The following is a 15000-nucleotide window of genomic DNA, read 5'->3' as shown; positions in this document are numbered from 1 at the left end:
ATCTTGGACCTACGTATACTGAACAGGTACCTTCGCAAATACACGTTCAGAATGCTAACACACAAGGTGCTGTGTCAATCCATTCGCCCCAACGATTGGTTTGTTACGATAGATGCGGCAGACGCATTTTATCACATAGAGGTATTCCCGGCGCACAGGAAGTTCCTGAGGTTTGCGTTCCAGGGCATAGCCTAAGAATTCATAACTCTGCCCTTCGGGTTAGCTTTAGCGCCTCGCTGCTTCAGCAAGTGTGTGGAGGCAGCTCTAGCTCCCCTAAGATACACCGGGATCAGAATACTGTCTTATCTCGACGATTTCCTCCTATGTTCCCACTCGAGGGAGCAGGCCCTTCTAGATTCTGCGACAACACTGTCACACCTACAGAATCTAGGGTTCAAGATAAACCGAGAAAAGAGTCAGCTAGAGCCCGCGCAGTTCACGAACTATCTGGGACTACACATAGACTCCCTCTCGTATCGTGTGAGGCTGTCCGATGCAAGAGTAACATCCTTCACACAGGGTCTGGACCTATTCCAGCCTCAGAGAGCAGTGTCGTTCAGACAGTGTCTAAGCCTACTGGGTTTGATGGCATCGGCCATATCAGTGGTGAGATGGGGTCTTCTCATGATGAGAGATTTCCAACGCTGGGTGAGCGCACTACGCCTTTGTTCCCGTCGTCACCTAAACCGCAGAGTCAGGGTGAATACGACATGCATGATAGCCCTACGCTACTGGAGGGACCCAGCGGTGCTGACCACTGGGGTGCCTCTAGGGGGTGTGGCATCGAGAATGATGCTAACGACAGATGCGTCCCTACAGGGATGGGGCGCTACACTGGGGGGCAGAACAGTGAATGGTGTCTGGCCAGACAGACTGAAGTCAGAACACATAAATTATCTAGAGTTGCTTGCAGTGTTCTGGGCACTGAAACACTTCCAGGACATATTGAGAAACAATCATGTGTTAGTGAAGTCAGACAACTCAACAGTGGTAGCTTACATCAACCGCCAGGGCGGCACTCGATCCCTAAAACTACACAAGTTGGCGAAGGAACTGTTGCTCTGGTGCGGGGCTCAGTTCCTGTCGGTACGAGCAACACATGTGCCGGGGGTACTGAACAGAGGTGCAGATCTCCTGTCCAGGGGGAACCCCTTATACGGGGATTGGACCCTCCACCCACAAGTAATAACACAGGTGTGGCAGAGGTTCGGGCAGGCAACCGTAGATCTCTTCGCCTCGAGAGAAAACGCACAATGCCCTCTCTATTTCTCCCTAGCAGACGAAAATGCACCACTGGGTGTGGATGCACTAGCTCACCAGTGGCCAAACGCCAAGCTGTACGCATTTCCACCAGTCAGCATGATATCCCCCACTCTAGCCAGAGTCAGGGCACAGCGCCTGTCACTATTAGCCCCGTATTGGCCATCCAAACACTGGGTAGCAGAGATAGTACAGATGTTGGAGAGCCCCCCGTGGCCCCTCCCCATACGGAGAGACTTAGTCTCTCAGGCGAGAGGAGAGATCTACCACCCACACCCAGAGAGGTTGGCTCTATGGGCCTGGCCCGTGAGAGGTGGAATCTAGATGCAGTAGGCCTGCCCCCAGCAGTCATCGAGACGATCCAGGGGGCTAGAGCTTCCTCCACACAGAACCTATATAGCTGTAAGTGGCGTGTGTTCGAGGCCTGGTGCTCACAGAAAGAGATAATATCCTTTCAGTGCTCAGTAGTACAGCTGCTAAACTTCCTACAAGACCTTTTAGATAAGGGAAAGGCCTTTTCCACAATAAAGGTGTACTTAGCTGCAATCTCAGCCTGCCACGTGGGCTTTGGAGATAAGACAGCAGGACAACATCCCCTGGTGTGCCGCTTTATGAGAGGCGCGAGACGCAAGCGCCCCATCTCTAGACCGCTAGTCCCTCTTTGGGACTTAGCTCTGGTGCTGAGTGCTCTCAGTGCCCATCCCTTTGAACCACTAGAGCACGTGAGTTTGAAGTTCCTCTCGATCAAGACTGCTCTGCTCGTAGCCTTGACCACAGCAAAACGTGTGAGTGAACTACAGGCCTTCTCAGTGAAGCCCTCATGTTTACAATTCGGTACTGATTTCAAGAAGGTTCGCCTTCGCCCCAATCCAGGGTTTGTGCCTAAGGTAATGGACTCAGCATACAGGTGTCAGACGGTAGAGTTGGAGGCGTTTCATCCTCCTCCATTCATCTCGGAGGAGAGTCAGGTGCTCAACTGCCTCTGCCCTGTCAGAGCCCTCAGGATTTACATACAGAGAACAGCTGAGTTTAGGAGACATGATCAGCTGTTTGTTGCATGGGCCACTCACCACAGGGGACTACCTCTGTCTCGCCAGAGGTTGTCTCATTGGATCCTTGAAGCCATATCAGCGGCTTATCAGAGTAAGGGCTCTCTACCGCCAGAGGGCATGAGAGCCCATTCAACCAGAGGCATGGCCACTTCCTGGGCCCTGTTCAGGGGTGTGTCAATAGGAGAACTGTGTAATGCGGCGAACTGGGCCTCAGGGAACACGTTCGCTCGCTTTTACAGATTAGATGTATCAGGCCCATCTTTAGCTCACGCAGTACTGGGGGTAGGCTCCTCTGCAGTGGTCTAGATGTCACAGCACCTCAGCTAGAGTACCTTGGACTACGTCTAGTGTGCAATACGGGAGTGGGCTATATCTCCCATAGTGAAACACCGAGCGAAGTTAGAAAAAGAACGTTAGGTTATGGCTATAACCCTCGGTTCTTTGATAACAGAGTGAGGTGTTTCACCTATCTTTCCCTCCTTGCACCAGGCAGGGAAGAAACCGTTAAGAATGATGGATCACAGGAGGTCGCCGGGGTATACACCCTGAGGGGCGGAGCCCGACCGCGTCGACCTGTCTGTCTTTGACAGACGTATTGTCATTGGAGCTTCCGTAGATGGTCACGCCCGAAGCGTATCCCATAGTGAAACACCTCACTCTGTTATCAAAGAACCGAGGGTTATAGCCATAACCTAACGTCTTGGTGAGACCGCGAGGAAAGTGCTATTTCTTACGCTGTTACTTCTCCGACCAAAAGTTACTGTTTCCACTGTCTTTGTCCATGTAATTGAAATAAAACCACTCCACAACGTCTTGCAATGAAAACGGAAGTTTAGTGTTCTTCTTAAGGTATTTACAAAAGGTACATGAACTAACAAAAACATCAACTACTGAAAATAAAAGGTTTAAATGTCCGAAGTTGAAGAGTAACAGAAGAGCAACAGGTAAAAAGACTGTTCGCTTCCACGGTTCCTTGCGATCTGAAATGAAAAGCGCGAGAGGCTATGGAAGCCGGCTCGTGAGTCTTAAAGCGACAGTACACATTTTTAATCCAAAACAAAAAGTTATCTTATAAACATGAATTCTTATTCTTTTATCTTTCCTACATAATATTCATCATTTTAATCATGAAATTAACTTATCTATGAAATTACAAATTCAAATGAAATTATTTATTATCTATTTATGCATTTTTAAGCAATTTCTATTTATTTAACTTAAAGTCCACTTTGGCCGCTACAGTAACTGTCAAGTTACATTCACTTGTCTTTCAGTAACTGACAGAATTTGACAACTGACTGAATCTATTTTGGGAGAAGTGACTTTATTTTTCTCTCGATTGTGTACTTTGAAAATCTGGCTCACTGTTTCCGACGTCAACACCACCAACCGCCTGCTGTTCCACCTTTTAACAAGAGACACTTGTCTGCAGGAAAGGTCTGATGAAAGAGGGCAGCAAACGAAACCGGCGATCGATCGCTCTACAGGAGCTACTTGGAGAGATCCCTGTCAATCTCAATAGCAGCCATTCTGCAATTCACCTGACTTACACCTTCTAGTATCAAGATACCATCTGTGAACCTCCCACAACAAAATTAGTGACTGGCTCCAATCATTTTCAAATCTGTGGAGAGACATTACATTACATTGCACTTAGCTGACGCTTTCATTTATTCAAAGCGACTTAGTTATTTTTTTATTTTTTTCAGGGTTTTGGTTACAGGCCCTGGAACCATGTGGGGCTAGGTGCCTTGTTCAAGGGCACTTCAGCCATGGAGGGAGATGTAGGGAGAGGTGGAAGGGAAGAGTGGGATTTGAACCTGCAACCCCTAGATTGAAAGACCAACTCTCTAACCACTAGGCCACGGCTGCCAACTGAGACAACATGAGACAACTGCCTCTCATGGTATTCAGATAGATGCGTGAGGAAGGGAACGCCCCCGCGTGTAGTTCGTGATTGCAACCATATAACGTTAGTCAGGTTAGGAACCTCTCCCTCTGCATCTTAGGGGTCTGACACACCAAGGCGGTAAAGCGTCGCGGAACGGCCGCGTTTTTTACCGGCGTCGGTGAAAATACATTGAAACCTATCTGTCCTTACACACCAACCGGCGGTAGTCGGGCGTCAGCGGCGCGGGAGCCGGCTCCGCGCCGCGCTGCATTTGGAAAATAGAACTCGAGCGTATTTTTCACGCCGGCGACCGGCGGTGTCTCATTCAAATGAATGGCAAAGTAGCACGCTAGCTTTAGCTGTGGGAGGGTTTTGAACAGGACTGGCCGCGCACGCCGACGCTGTCAGTGTGCAAGGCAGAGAAAAGCACGCCGGCCAAAACTAAGCAGAAAGACCGCGTCCGTCCTGCGACCGTTCCGTTCCGCCTAGGTATGTTTTGGCCCTTACAATTTCATCTCTCCCAGAATTCAGCCCAACGGGGGACACACACTGTCGCATTCGGCCATTTTAGAATGGCAAACTGCATTGGCTTCGTTAACGTCAGTTGTCTTCGGTGCTTGATTGAATCCCAAAAGCCAATTCCCGACTGAATTCCCGCTCTAAGGTTTTCCAATCAGCGGCCTCCTCTCTTCACTGCGCTTCTCATCTCATCTCATCTCGTCTCGGCCCTCAGTTCAGCTCAGGGCCGATCATCTCCCGCCACCAATCAATACTTCATTGCAGGAGGGAAGTGCTTACACACGGCTAGATCAACTTCACCCAAGAAAGAAAAGGGAAAGAGTATTGTTGGCGAAACCTCACTATCTACCAATATGTCGTCCCTTGCCCCCCCCCTCCCCCGTCCTGTGGTGTTGCCCACTTCTCCTCCTCTCTCCTAGCGTTCACACTCTCCCTAACTCTACCTCTTTCAGTCCAGTCTCTGTCCCTCTACCTTTTTGCTTTCCTTAGCTAAGAGCTGCTTTCAGTCTTTCACTCGCCCTTTGTGGTTATCTGTCTCTGCCCTGCCTTCCTCTCACTCTCACATGCACAGTCCTCCCTCTGTGGCTGAGGTGATGAGAGAGCAAGAGAGAGAGAGAGAGCAAGAGAGAGAGAGAGAAAGAGAGAGAGAGAGAGAGGCAGAGACATATTTTGAAAGACATAATGAAAGAGAGCATGAGCAAGGGGAGGAAGGGGGGGCACTAGGGCCATTACATTAATGGCGGCACACTGCACACATTAAGTGATAATTCTGTAAGTGCTGTAAAGTGACGCTCACAACCCCCACCCCACTCTCACCCCCCACCTCCCATCAGCAGCGGTTCTACCACAATTGGGTGGCCTTAGGCAAAATATAAACTTGGACCCTTTTTAAAATACTACCATTGGTATTTACCATAGAAGGGGTAACTGTTGGGCCCCCCCTAAAATGGGCAAATTTGGTGAGGCCCTAGGCAACTGCCTAGTCTGTTTACTGATAAAGCTGGCTCTGCCCCCCCCACCTCCCTGCTAACACACCACCTCTCTACTAACACACCACCTCCCTACTAACACACCACCTTCCTACTAACACACACCACCTCCCTGCTAACACACCACCTCCCTGCTAACACACCACCTCCCTGCTAACACACACCACCTCCCTACTAACACACCACCTCCCTACTAACACACCACCTCCGCTGTCTGTCTTTGGCTCTGACCTCAACCTCCTGGCCTCCCCATCTTAGCAGATGTCCAAATAATGGACCAGGGCCGCAACTCACCAAAACACTTAGTGAGGAATTTCACTCATGGGTCACGGCTAGCTGTCAGGTGGCTGTCATTGTGTGTGTCTGCCATACGCCGGCTATTGCTACTGATGTTGCTGCTGCGCGTAAAATCTCAAGAATGCCAGGAAGATGAGAAATAAAAAACTCCCAAAAGTAATCAACAAATTTCAAATTTATTATGGAAGCACCATCATTGGAAACATCGGTAACACTTTAGAATAGTGGATGCAAAAAAGCATTATAAAGACTTAATAAATAATTAACTATTGATGAACAAAACATTAACAAACGTTTGTAAATGATTAGGAAATGTAAACAAATGCTTGTAAATGACTAGGAAATGTTATGTTAATATTTCATATTTATCAAACATTTACAAGTTGCTTGTAAATGAATAAAATAGTCTGTTATAAGGTGTGTAAAATCTTGAATATATCATTTGTAGATATTTTATAAAGCATTAATAAAGCTTAGTTAATAATAAAAACATTTGTTAATGTTTTATTCATCATTAGTTAATTATTTACTGAGTCTTTACTAAGGAACATTATTATAAAGTGTTACCGAAACATCATCACATTATATCATGTTGTTGTTTTCTGGACTGAAGGGTAACAGAACTTTGAAAGGGCGTATCACAATACAGCCTTCTTGCATTACGATTCAGTATCGTGACTGCGGCATATCACGATTTCTTAATTTGATAAAATATCGTTACAGCCAGAGTAAATGCACAAAGCAATAGAATATCCCTCTGATTGTGTTAGAAACTGGGTTACGTTCATGGTGTTAACGGTCAAAATTGACCGCCTACACAAAAAAGGTAATAATACATTGATTAAAATCTTATTTGCATATTTTGTGACTAATACCTTTTAGACATCCTTTGGAAACATTTCCAATGTCATTTAAAGGAGAAGTCCAGTTTTTTTAACATTAAGGCCATTTTCTGAGTGGTCTGCAATGTTTTAGAGTCCCCCTCACCGTTTATTTCATGTTTGCTGCAGTCTCTGTTATTTGGCTGATTTGGATTTGATCTCAACCAGCTTTAGAATGGCCGTCTATGAGCACCTGCAACTCTGTTCTTAAAATCACCTTAAACATTTGTTTTCAAAAGTCTACAGCTCACAAAGTGGTTAGGGGTGTTCACTATCAGTCCCTAACAAGTTTCAAGGCGAAATATGTCTTCTGTCATTTTTTATTTGCCATTTTGTGAAAGAAAGTGAAAGTGAAAGTGAAACTTAATTTACAAATTGCTTCATAAAACACACATAAAACACGACAGATGCCATATTTCGCTACAAAAATTGTTAAGGAACACCAGTGAATACTGCTGAACACTTGCTGAGTTGCATATTCTTGAAAACAAATGTTAAAGGTGATTTTAAGAACAGAGTTGTAGGTGCCCATAGACGGCCATTCTAAAGCTGGTTGAGATCAAATCCAAATCAGCCANATAACACAGACTGCAGCAATCATGAAATAAACGGTGAGGGGGACTCTAAAACATTGTAGACCACTCAGAAAATGGCCTTAATGTTCAAAAAACTGGACTTCTCCTTTAAATGCTATTCTGCTTTGTTTTAGTGATTTGTAGGCTTTTTTCTTGTCTTGCACCAATTCGTTTTATTAGCCCTCTGGAGTCTAGGGCCTCTCAGAGGCTTTCAGGCCGTTTGGAACACCTTTACTTTTTTCAAGTATTTCAACTAACTGTAAACATCTATACTAATGTGGCACATATGGTTGTATTCTGAAAAGCCTAACAAAAAAGAATATGAGAGTAAAGTGAATGTAATATAACGGTATATAACTTTGGGAGATGCAAATTAATGGTCCGGTCATTTTTGACCGAAACGCCATGAATGTAACAAGTTGGTGTATCTTCAACAATTCTTTAGGAATTTAATTATATTTCATTTTGACCATTTGAATAGGTTAGCTGGAGGATAAAATGAAGTGTCATTTCTGTATGATGAAAAATAGAGAAGTTATTTAAGAATGAAGTTTCAAAATGGTCATTTTTTACCGTAACACAACCAGAGGGATATAGTCTGCCTCCTCTGCTCACTTTAAAAAAAACACGCCAGTTACAGCTTTTCTCAATTGGTTCTGTACATTTCTCACAACAGAATAATGATTCTCAAAAGTCTTTGTTCAATTGTGACTTCTTGGTGTTACCTGTGCACGTGGTAAAATCAGTTTCTCATTTTTTTCGGCATATAGCAAATGCTCTTGTCCACCATGCCATGGCTGTGTACAATTCTCAGTGATTTCGTACATTATCAATTGCTTTTGCCTTATCACTCAAAAAGCTTTGTCACTGAATGCATGAAACTATCTTACCCCCCAAAACATTTAGGCCCTATGTCATAATTTAAGTATTGACATGCAAAATGATTTACCAAACTGTCATAATGTGACAAGCACTGTATAATTTCCATTGGATTTTTGTCTATAAATGTGATCTGAATTGGTAAATTGCTCACAGGTAAATGTTGACTCTCTCTAATCAAAGGTAATAGAAGTGATAGATAAAACAGGCATGCAATACAACAGTAGGCACTGTACTGCATTATATTGCTCTATGCCTCATGTGCCCTTTATAATTACGCTCCATGCAAAATTACAATATTTCCCTGGGAATTTCACAAGACAGTAAGTGCACTTTATACAGTACCAGTGTATTGTTTCAAATTTATTTTGCTTTACAGTTCTAGATTTATTTCACATGGGTCTGCAAGACAAGTAAAAAGGGATGGTAGAGGGCGCATTTTGACACCTCAAACAGAGTTGGCTATTTTTCCTTTTTTGCAATGAGAAAACCTGTCAATGAATAGGTCAAAGTCTAAATGTATATCTAGAACAATCTTATCTGATCAATGTAATATAAAGTTGAATTTACAACATTTCCCAACCAATCTAAACAACATTTCACATCAGAAATCCTCAAGAGTGTACTAGTCAATTGACAACATGACAAATCGATTCGACTAGCTTGTCCATACACTATGACACAATGACTAACCAATCTGCTGGCACTGATACGTTCATTGACACAAAAACTTGGTTTTGAAAGACAAACTAAGGGTTTTGAGCAAGAGACTCGTTTTTGCAGGTCATCCACCGTGTTTTGTCATTTGTTAAAGCTGTTTTGAGAATGAATATTATGTTTTGCAAATTGCGAGAGAGATTCGAGAAATGTACAAAACCAATTGAGAAATACTGTAATAGGGGCAGCATTGATTTCCAGTTCCAGCATTGATTTCTTACTTGATCAAGGCCAATGGAACCAGCCTGATCTCCAAAAATTCCGTCCTCCTGCACACGGATGTTAAGGACACAAAATCTGTGTCCAGGAGCACGGATTTTGCTAAAATTACGTGCTCCTGGACACAGAATTGTTTTCCGTGATGGGCACACGGAAGTGCTTTCTATATTCCCACAGCACTGTGTTAACTCTATCATCAGAAAATACATACCAAATGCTAATCCTAAACAAAATAATGCTATAGCAATTTAAGTTGTGCCCTGACCAAAACATTCCCTAACCTTAACCTGTCACTAAAGACATATTTTTGCAAAGAAATACCTTTTCCAGTTGGTTGATAGGCTATCAAATTCATATAATGAATGAAAGAATAGCTGTGCCCAGACCAAAACAATCCCTAACCCTAACCTGTCAGTAAGAAATGTTTTTTTGAGAAAAAATATTTGAAATGAGAAAAATCCTCAGAAAGCACAAGACTGTGGAAACATAGAACTGTGGGAGTATAGAGAGAGCACTTCTGTGTGTCCATCACAGAAAATAATTCCGTGTCCAGGAGCACGGAATTTTGGCAAAATCCGTGCTCCTGGACACGGATTTCGTGTCCTTAACATTCGTGTCCAGGAGCACAGAATTTTTTGAGATCATGTTGATGGAACAAAGGAAGGATCCACACTGGAGCAAATCATATTGGTGATCTTGGTCTATTTCAGCTTAAGCTCGTCAACCCGAGTATGGAGTTGCACTCGAGCCCACTGGAAGCTACAAGTTACATGCAACTGCACTGGTACCATTGCTTACTAGGCACTACCTGCCTGCCTGCCTGCCTTCACTAGGCACTACCTGCCTGCCTGCCTTCCTTCACCGTGCACCACCAACCTGCCTGCCTGCCTGCCTTTCTTCCTGGCCACTTTTTCTCTTCGGCCTGAAGGTGCCTGGCAGTTTGGAGTATCTGACAAGACACAGCAACACGAGCTTTAGCCATACTGTTACAATAAGTAGATATGTGCTTAACTCGTGTTTTTATAGCAGCCAGGACAAAGAAGTATTGTTCACTGACTTGCAGATTGACAAAATACAAAAACACTCTTTAATCCCAGCTACCATAAAGATCCACAATAATAGAAAGCAGTCATGCTACACAGCAGTGCACTAAGTGTTATGCTTTATGCATTACGGATTATATATATCGCTGTTTTGTTTTTCATGTATGAGTGTTGTGGGATGTGTTATGAAGTGACAGATAAGCCCCTGGGAACCATAAAATATACTGTACTCTACGGCTTCCAACACCTAACCCTGCTGCCCTCAGCATCATCTCCTTGTCATTCATGCAGACCGTCACAGGGAGCCTGAAGTGCAACGATGCATATATTGTATGTGACCTTGGGGACATCCACAGCCAAGTAGGATTTTATGTGTCAAATATAGTGTGTGAGATGGCACAAGGGCAACATGTGTAGTATTTACCAGAGGTCAGTGAAGTAGATCTCAGCCATGGAGCAGAAGGCTACAGCCACGTCTTTTCCACACACGGCAGGCCCGCCTTCAGAAGCCATAGCCGACGCCCCTTCAGCCGCAGCAGCCTATGGGAAGAGGTCATACATATTAAAACAGAGTTAATATAAAAAACAAACAGTCACTGATGGGTAGCTGTATTCATTAGTTCACAATCCAGAGCCACATATTCTAAATGACATATTCCAATCTGGCAACACAGCCTGGGAGCCGGCTGACACTTCACATGTCCAGGTACCAGACAAAAGTAGAGACACGACACAAGCATTGAAATAGGTAACCGTCCAATCTGGCAACACAGCCTGGGAGCCCGCTGACACTTAATGTTTCCAGGTACCAGACAACAGTAAAAAACGAATTATAATGAAATAAGAAATATACATTTCTGCACCATATCCAGTGTGCAGACCGCTCTCTCCACCTAGGCCCTTTTCTGTGCACACGATGCAGGCATGGCTGAGGTGGGCCGCCCGGTGGAGACTGGAAGCGGGGTGGAAGGCCATTTAGCACGCCTCATTGGGCGCATTCAGGCCGACTGAGAACCGTGCCGGTGCCCGTTCCCGCACCTAATCGCGAATCGGCCGTCGTGTTCACGCAACAGAAATTAGTGTTCGAGAACCAGAAAGTTGGTTTGCAAAATACTTGTTTTTTTTCTCTGCGAACCGTGACAACAACGTGGCCGTCAGCAGGTTCATCTGGGTAACACAGTCACATGCAGAAAAAAGTTCAAAGCCTTTAAGTGCCGAACGCAACTGGTGCGAGCACTGGCTCCGTTCTGGTCAGCCTGAAAAACGTCATTGTGATCCAATCGGGGAGAGCAAATCAAGGGGCTAGGGGGTCACTAATGCAATCAAAGTCAGCAAGGGAAGAGAGTGTTCAACTGTGAAGCCATTACTCTGCTGCTATGCCGACACCGCCATGAAATTCTAATGGATTTACCCGTGTTCCATAAAATAAAAAAAATCTGCAAAAGCCTAATGGAACAAACGTCATAACCCGTGCATGGGGAGGGTTAATGGCTTCACAAAGTGGCTGCTGTCTGCCCTTAAAACCCCATCTTGACTTGCCGACTTTCAGGCTAATCCTTTGCTGAGCTGAAGTTTATGCTTCGATTCTGGACCAGGTTATAAGAAGAAGGCAAAGTGCAAAACACATCTGAACTCAAATAATAAAACAGTATATAATGGGCGCAAATTACCCATCCAGCACATTTTTAACTTCACTGCAAGAGAGAATGACTACTTTTATCGAAAACTAGTTGGGCAAGTTTTAAGTTATATGGGGTGATTTCTCTATGTAGCTCATTATTGTCATCCTTCAACTGTGAAACCGTAAAAACGTTTTGTCGGAAGAAGGTTTTGGTTGAGACAGGATTGCTTTAATTTCTCAATCAGCATTTTTTTATTATTATAATTTTTGCTCATTAAATTGATGAAAATGATGTGAAAAATCCATTCACCACAGACTGAACTGATCAAGCATGTTGACCTTAGATTCCACTCTGGACACAATAATGCTAAAGAGGCCTCTGTTCTTCCACTGGTTCGGTGATGGGCCACTGCCAGCTGCCAGTGTGTGTGTGTGTGTTAGAGTGTGTGTGTGTGTGTGTGTGTGTGTGTGTGTGTGTGTGTGTGTGTGTGTGTGTGTGCGTACATGTGAGAGTGTGTGCGTATGTGCATGTGTGTGCGTATGTGCATGTGTGTGCGTGCGTGCGTGCGTGCGTGCGTGCGTGTGTGTGTGTGTGTGTGTGTGTGTGTGTGTGTGTGCGTGCGTGCGTGCATGTGAGAGCATGAGTGTGTGTGTGTGCGCGCGTGTGTTCATGCGTGCATGTACATGGATTGATTGTAAGACTCATTTGATCTGAAGCAAATTAAGGTGCTATCGATGAACTGTACAATAACTGAGGGGGGCGTGATTCCACTAGTGGGCCACTGTGTCTTGCTGCTCTGCTCTGAGACACACCCAGAATCAATACGGCACAGTCAGGAGGATTTTGGAAAGTGAAGCAACATCTGTTGTTACAGTGCTGTTCTCTTAAGTTAAGAACTGGAAAAGAATTTCATTTTAAGCACAGGTATCAAAAAAGAAAGAAATCGTTTGAGGGAATATCTCTCTTTTTCTCCTGCTGTAGGGCCAAGTCAGATAGTTATTCTGGTATGTGACAGTAAGTACAAATGTTAAGGCAGTTGAGCAGTTTCTTCATCAACACAAGATTGTTTATGCCAGACCTGTCTGCATGCTGTCACACAAGGAAGATGAACATTGCACAACATCTAGAGCAAAACGAGAGGTGGGACACGAAACCCCATCACGGCACAAAATAACAATCATTCCTAGCACAAAATCCAATTTTAGTTGCTGTCCAAACTGCTCAAAAAAGTCTAGAAAAAATACACCAACCTAAACTGGCAGATTTTAATATATTTCTCCGTTTTTTCTCATTTAACCACACTCAACACAAATGGAAGAACACATTGGCCTGTCATCGAGCATTACGGCCCCAAGCTCTTGACGCGAACCATCTATTTCCTAATTCATCTGTTCCTCAGCCAAGACAAGAGCTAGGAGGCAGGAGGAAGAAGAAGAGAGGGAGGAGGAAGAAGAGGAGGAGGAGGAAAAGGAGAGGAGGAGAGGGAGGAGGAGGAACAAGAGGAGGAGTAAAAGAAGAGGAGAGGATGAGGAGGAAAAGGAGGGGAGGAGGAGGAAGAAGAGGAGGAAAAGAAGAGGAGAAGAGGAGGAGGAAATGAGAGGAGGAGGAGGAGGAGGAAGAAGAAGAAGAAGAAAAGGAGGCATCTGTCTCCCTTAATGAAATCCCCACTAATGACGGAGGAAAGACAAGACGGGGAGACGGGGAGGTGAGGGAGGAAGGGGGGTGGGGGGAGATCGAAGAGGCCGGGGGACAGACGGGGCGCCGCCTCGCCTCACCCTTCCCCACCCGCTGCCAGATCGGTGATTGGATCCCACAAACAAGGGGAAGATAAACACTTCAGACAGGTAGCCGTCACTGACTACCCCTATCTACCGCAGCACCCCCAAACAATAGCTGACAGATGCCGTGTCGCCGGGAGGAGAAAAAAGCTGATGTGCTTCACTGAAGGCAAAAAAACCTGACACACCAGACTATACCTGTAAAAAAAACAAAAAAAACTCTGCCATACAGAGAAAGGACACAGGCAATGAATCCATTTCAAACAAAATTACATTTTTATATTGCATTTAACTGACAAAAAACACAAAATATGGCTGTAATTTAAAACTGAAAGTATGCAAACTGTAAAGCCAGTATAGGCCACACCACCGTCTTCAACAGTGATCTCGGCTCTCATATAGGCCTACAGCCTACGATACTGTAGGCCTATAGAATAAGATTATTTCACATGCATACATTCAACATTCATACCTGCTCAACTAAAACACGCAGGGTGTCTGCTAAATAGGCCCATAGACAAACAGATTGCAGACAAATAGTCAAACACTGCACTGGGGAGAGGTCGAAAATATTTCAATCCATTCCTTTGCTAAGGACTGAAGCCTGCCGTTTCAGCACCACAGCCGGGGGACAGCGCAAGCTCCTTCGGCAGCTGGCATCAAACGCCTGGGATAGCTAATTTCCTTGGATCTGCAATGTATACAACTGCGATTTAACGCTGGTTAGCAATATATGAATGGTTTGTGTCGTTTTTACTCCTTGTTGTCTCCCGTGTTGTTGTCAAGAATAAACTTTTTTCCTGAAGCGACAGACAAGCAAAGACGGGTTCTAGTCCAGATGACGGGCAGTGGGTACTAACACATGCATTAGAAAAGGCGAAGCCTCAGTTCACCCCCACCCTCTATCCTCTATCACAACTAACCTAAACAGACACTTTTACAGAGACATGCGAGAGAGAGAGAGAGAGAGAGAGAGAGATACTGGTATGGCTTGATGATTTCGCTCAGCGCGGGAACCAGAGAGCACAGCGAGAGTGGTGCACGACTCACTGTTCCGAAAGGACCTCACACTTCTGAAACACAAATGCCAATGAGCTCCTGGCTCGCAACAGGAAATGCAACCGGATTTGCATTTTTACAACTCGCGACAGGGATGCCACGCATTATCGGAACCAACGGAGTGCTATGACAGCACGAGCCTGCCAAGTGACTGACATAGGGAGGGAGGAATCGGCGCGTGTGGCTTTTGGGTTCTGCTAAGCTACTCACAGCTGCCTT

At 44.9% G+C, this 15000-nt stretch overlaps 1 protein-coding gene across 1 annotated transcript; it reads left to right on the top strand.

Moving 5' to 3' along the window:
• The first annotated feature begins 611 nt into the window (after nt 1–611).
• Nucleotides 612–2910, top strand: LOC134448784 (uncharacterized). Its single transcript, XM_063198443.1, has one exon. The coding sequence runs from the start codon at nt 612–614 to the stop codon at nt 2616–2618; it is 2007 nt and encodes a 668-aa protein (XP_063054513.1). The 3' UTR covers nt 2619–2910.
• Nucleotides 2911–15000: the final 12090 nt, after the last annotated feature.

The sequence above is a fragment of the Engraulis encrasicolus genome, chromosome 5 (genome assembly GCF_034702125.1).
Source record: "Engraulis encrasicolus isolate BLACKSEA-1 chromosome 5, IST_EnEncr_1.0, whole genome shotgun sequence".
NCBI classification, from domain to species: domain Eukaryota; kingdom Metazoa; phylum Chordata; class Actinopteri; order Clupeiformes; family Engraulidae; genus Engraulis; species Engraulis encrasicolus.
The sequence above is the reverse complement of the archived record's forward strand: the minus strand, read 5'-3'. Positions and strand labels throughout refer to the sequence as shown.

Bases quoted from the DNA above. Each gene is read 5' to 3' on its own strand.
- LOC134448784 (XM_063198443.1), top strand. From the start codon at position 612: ATGGGGTCTTCTCATGATGAGAGATTTCCAACGCTGGGTGAGCGCACT.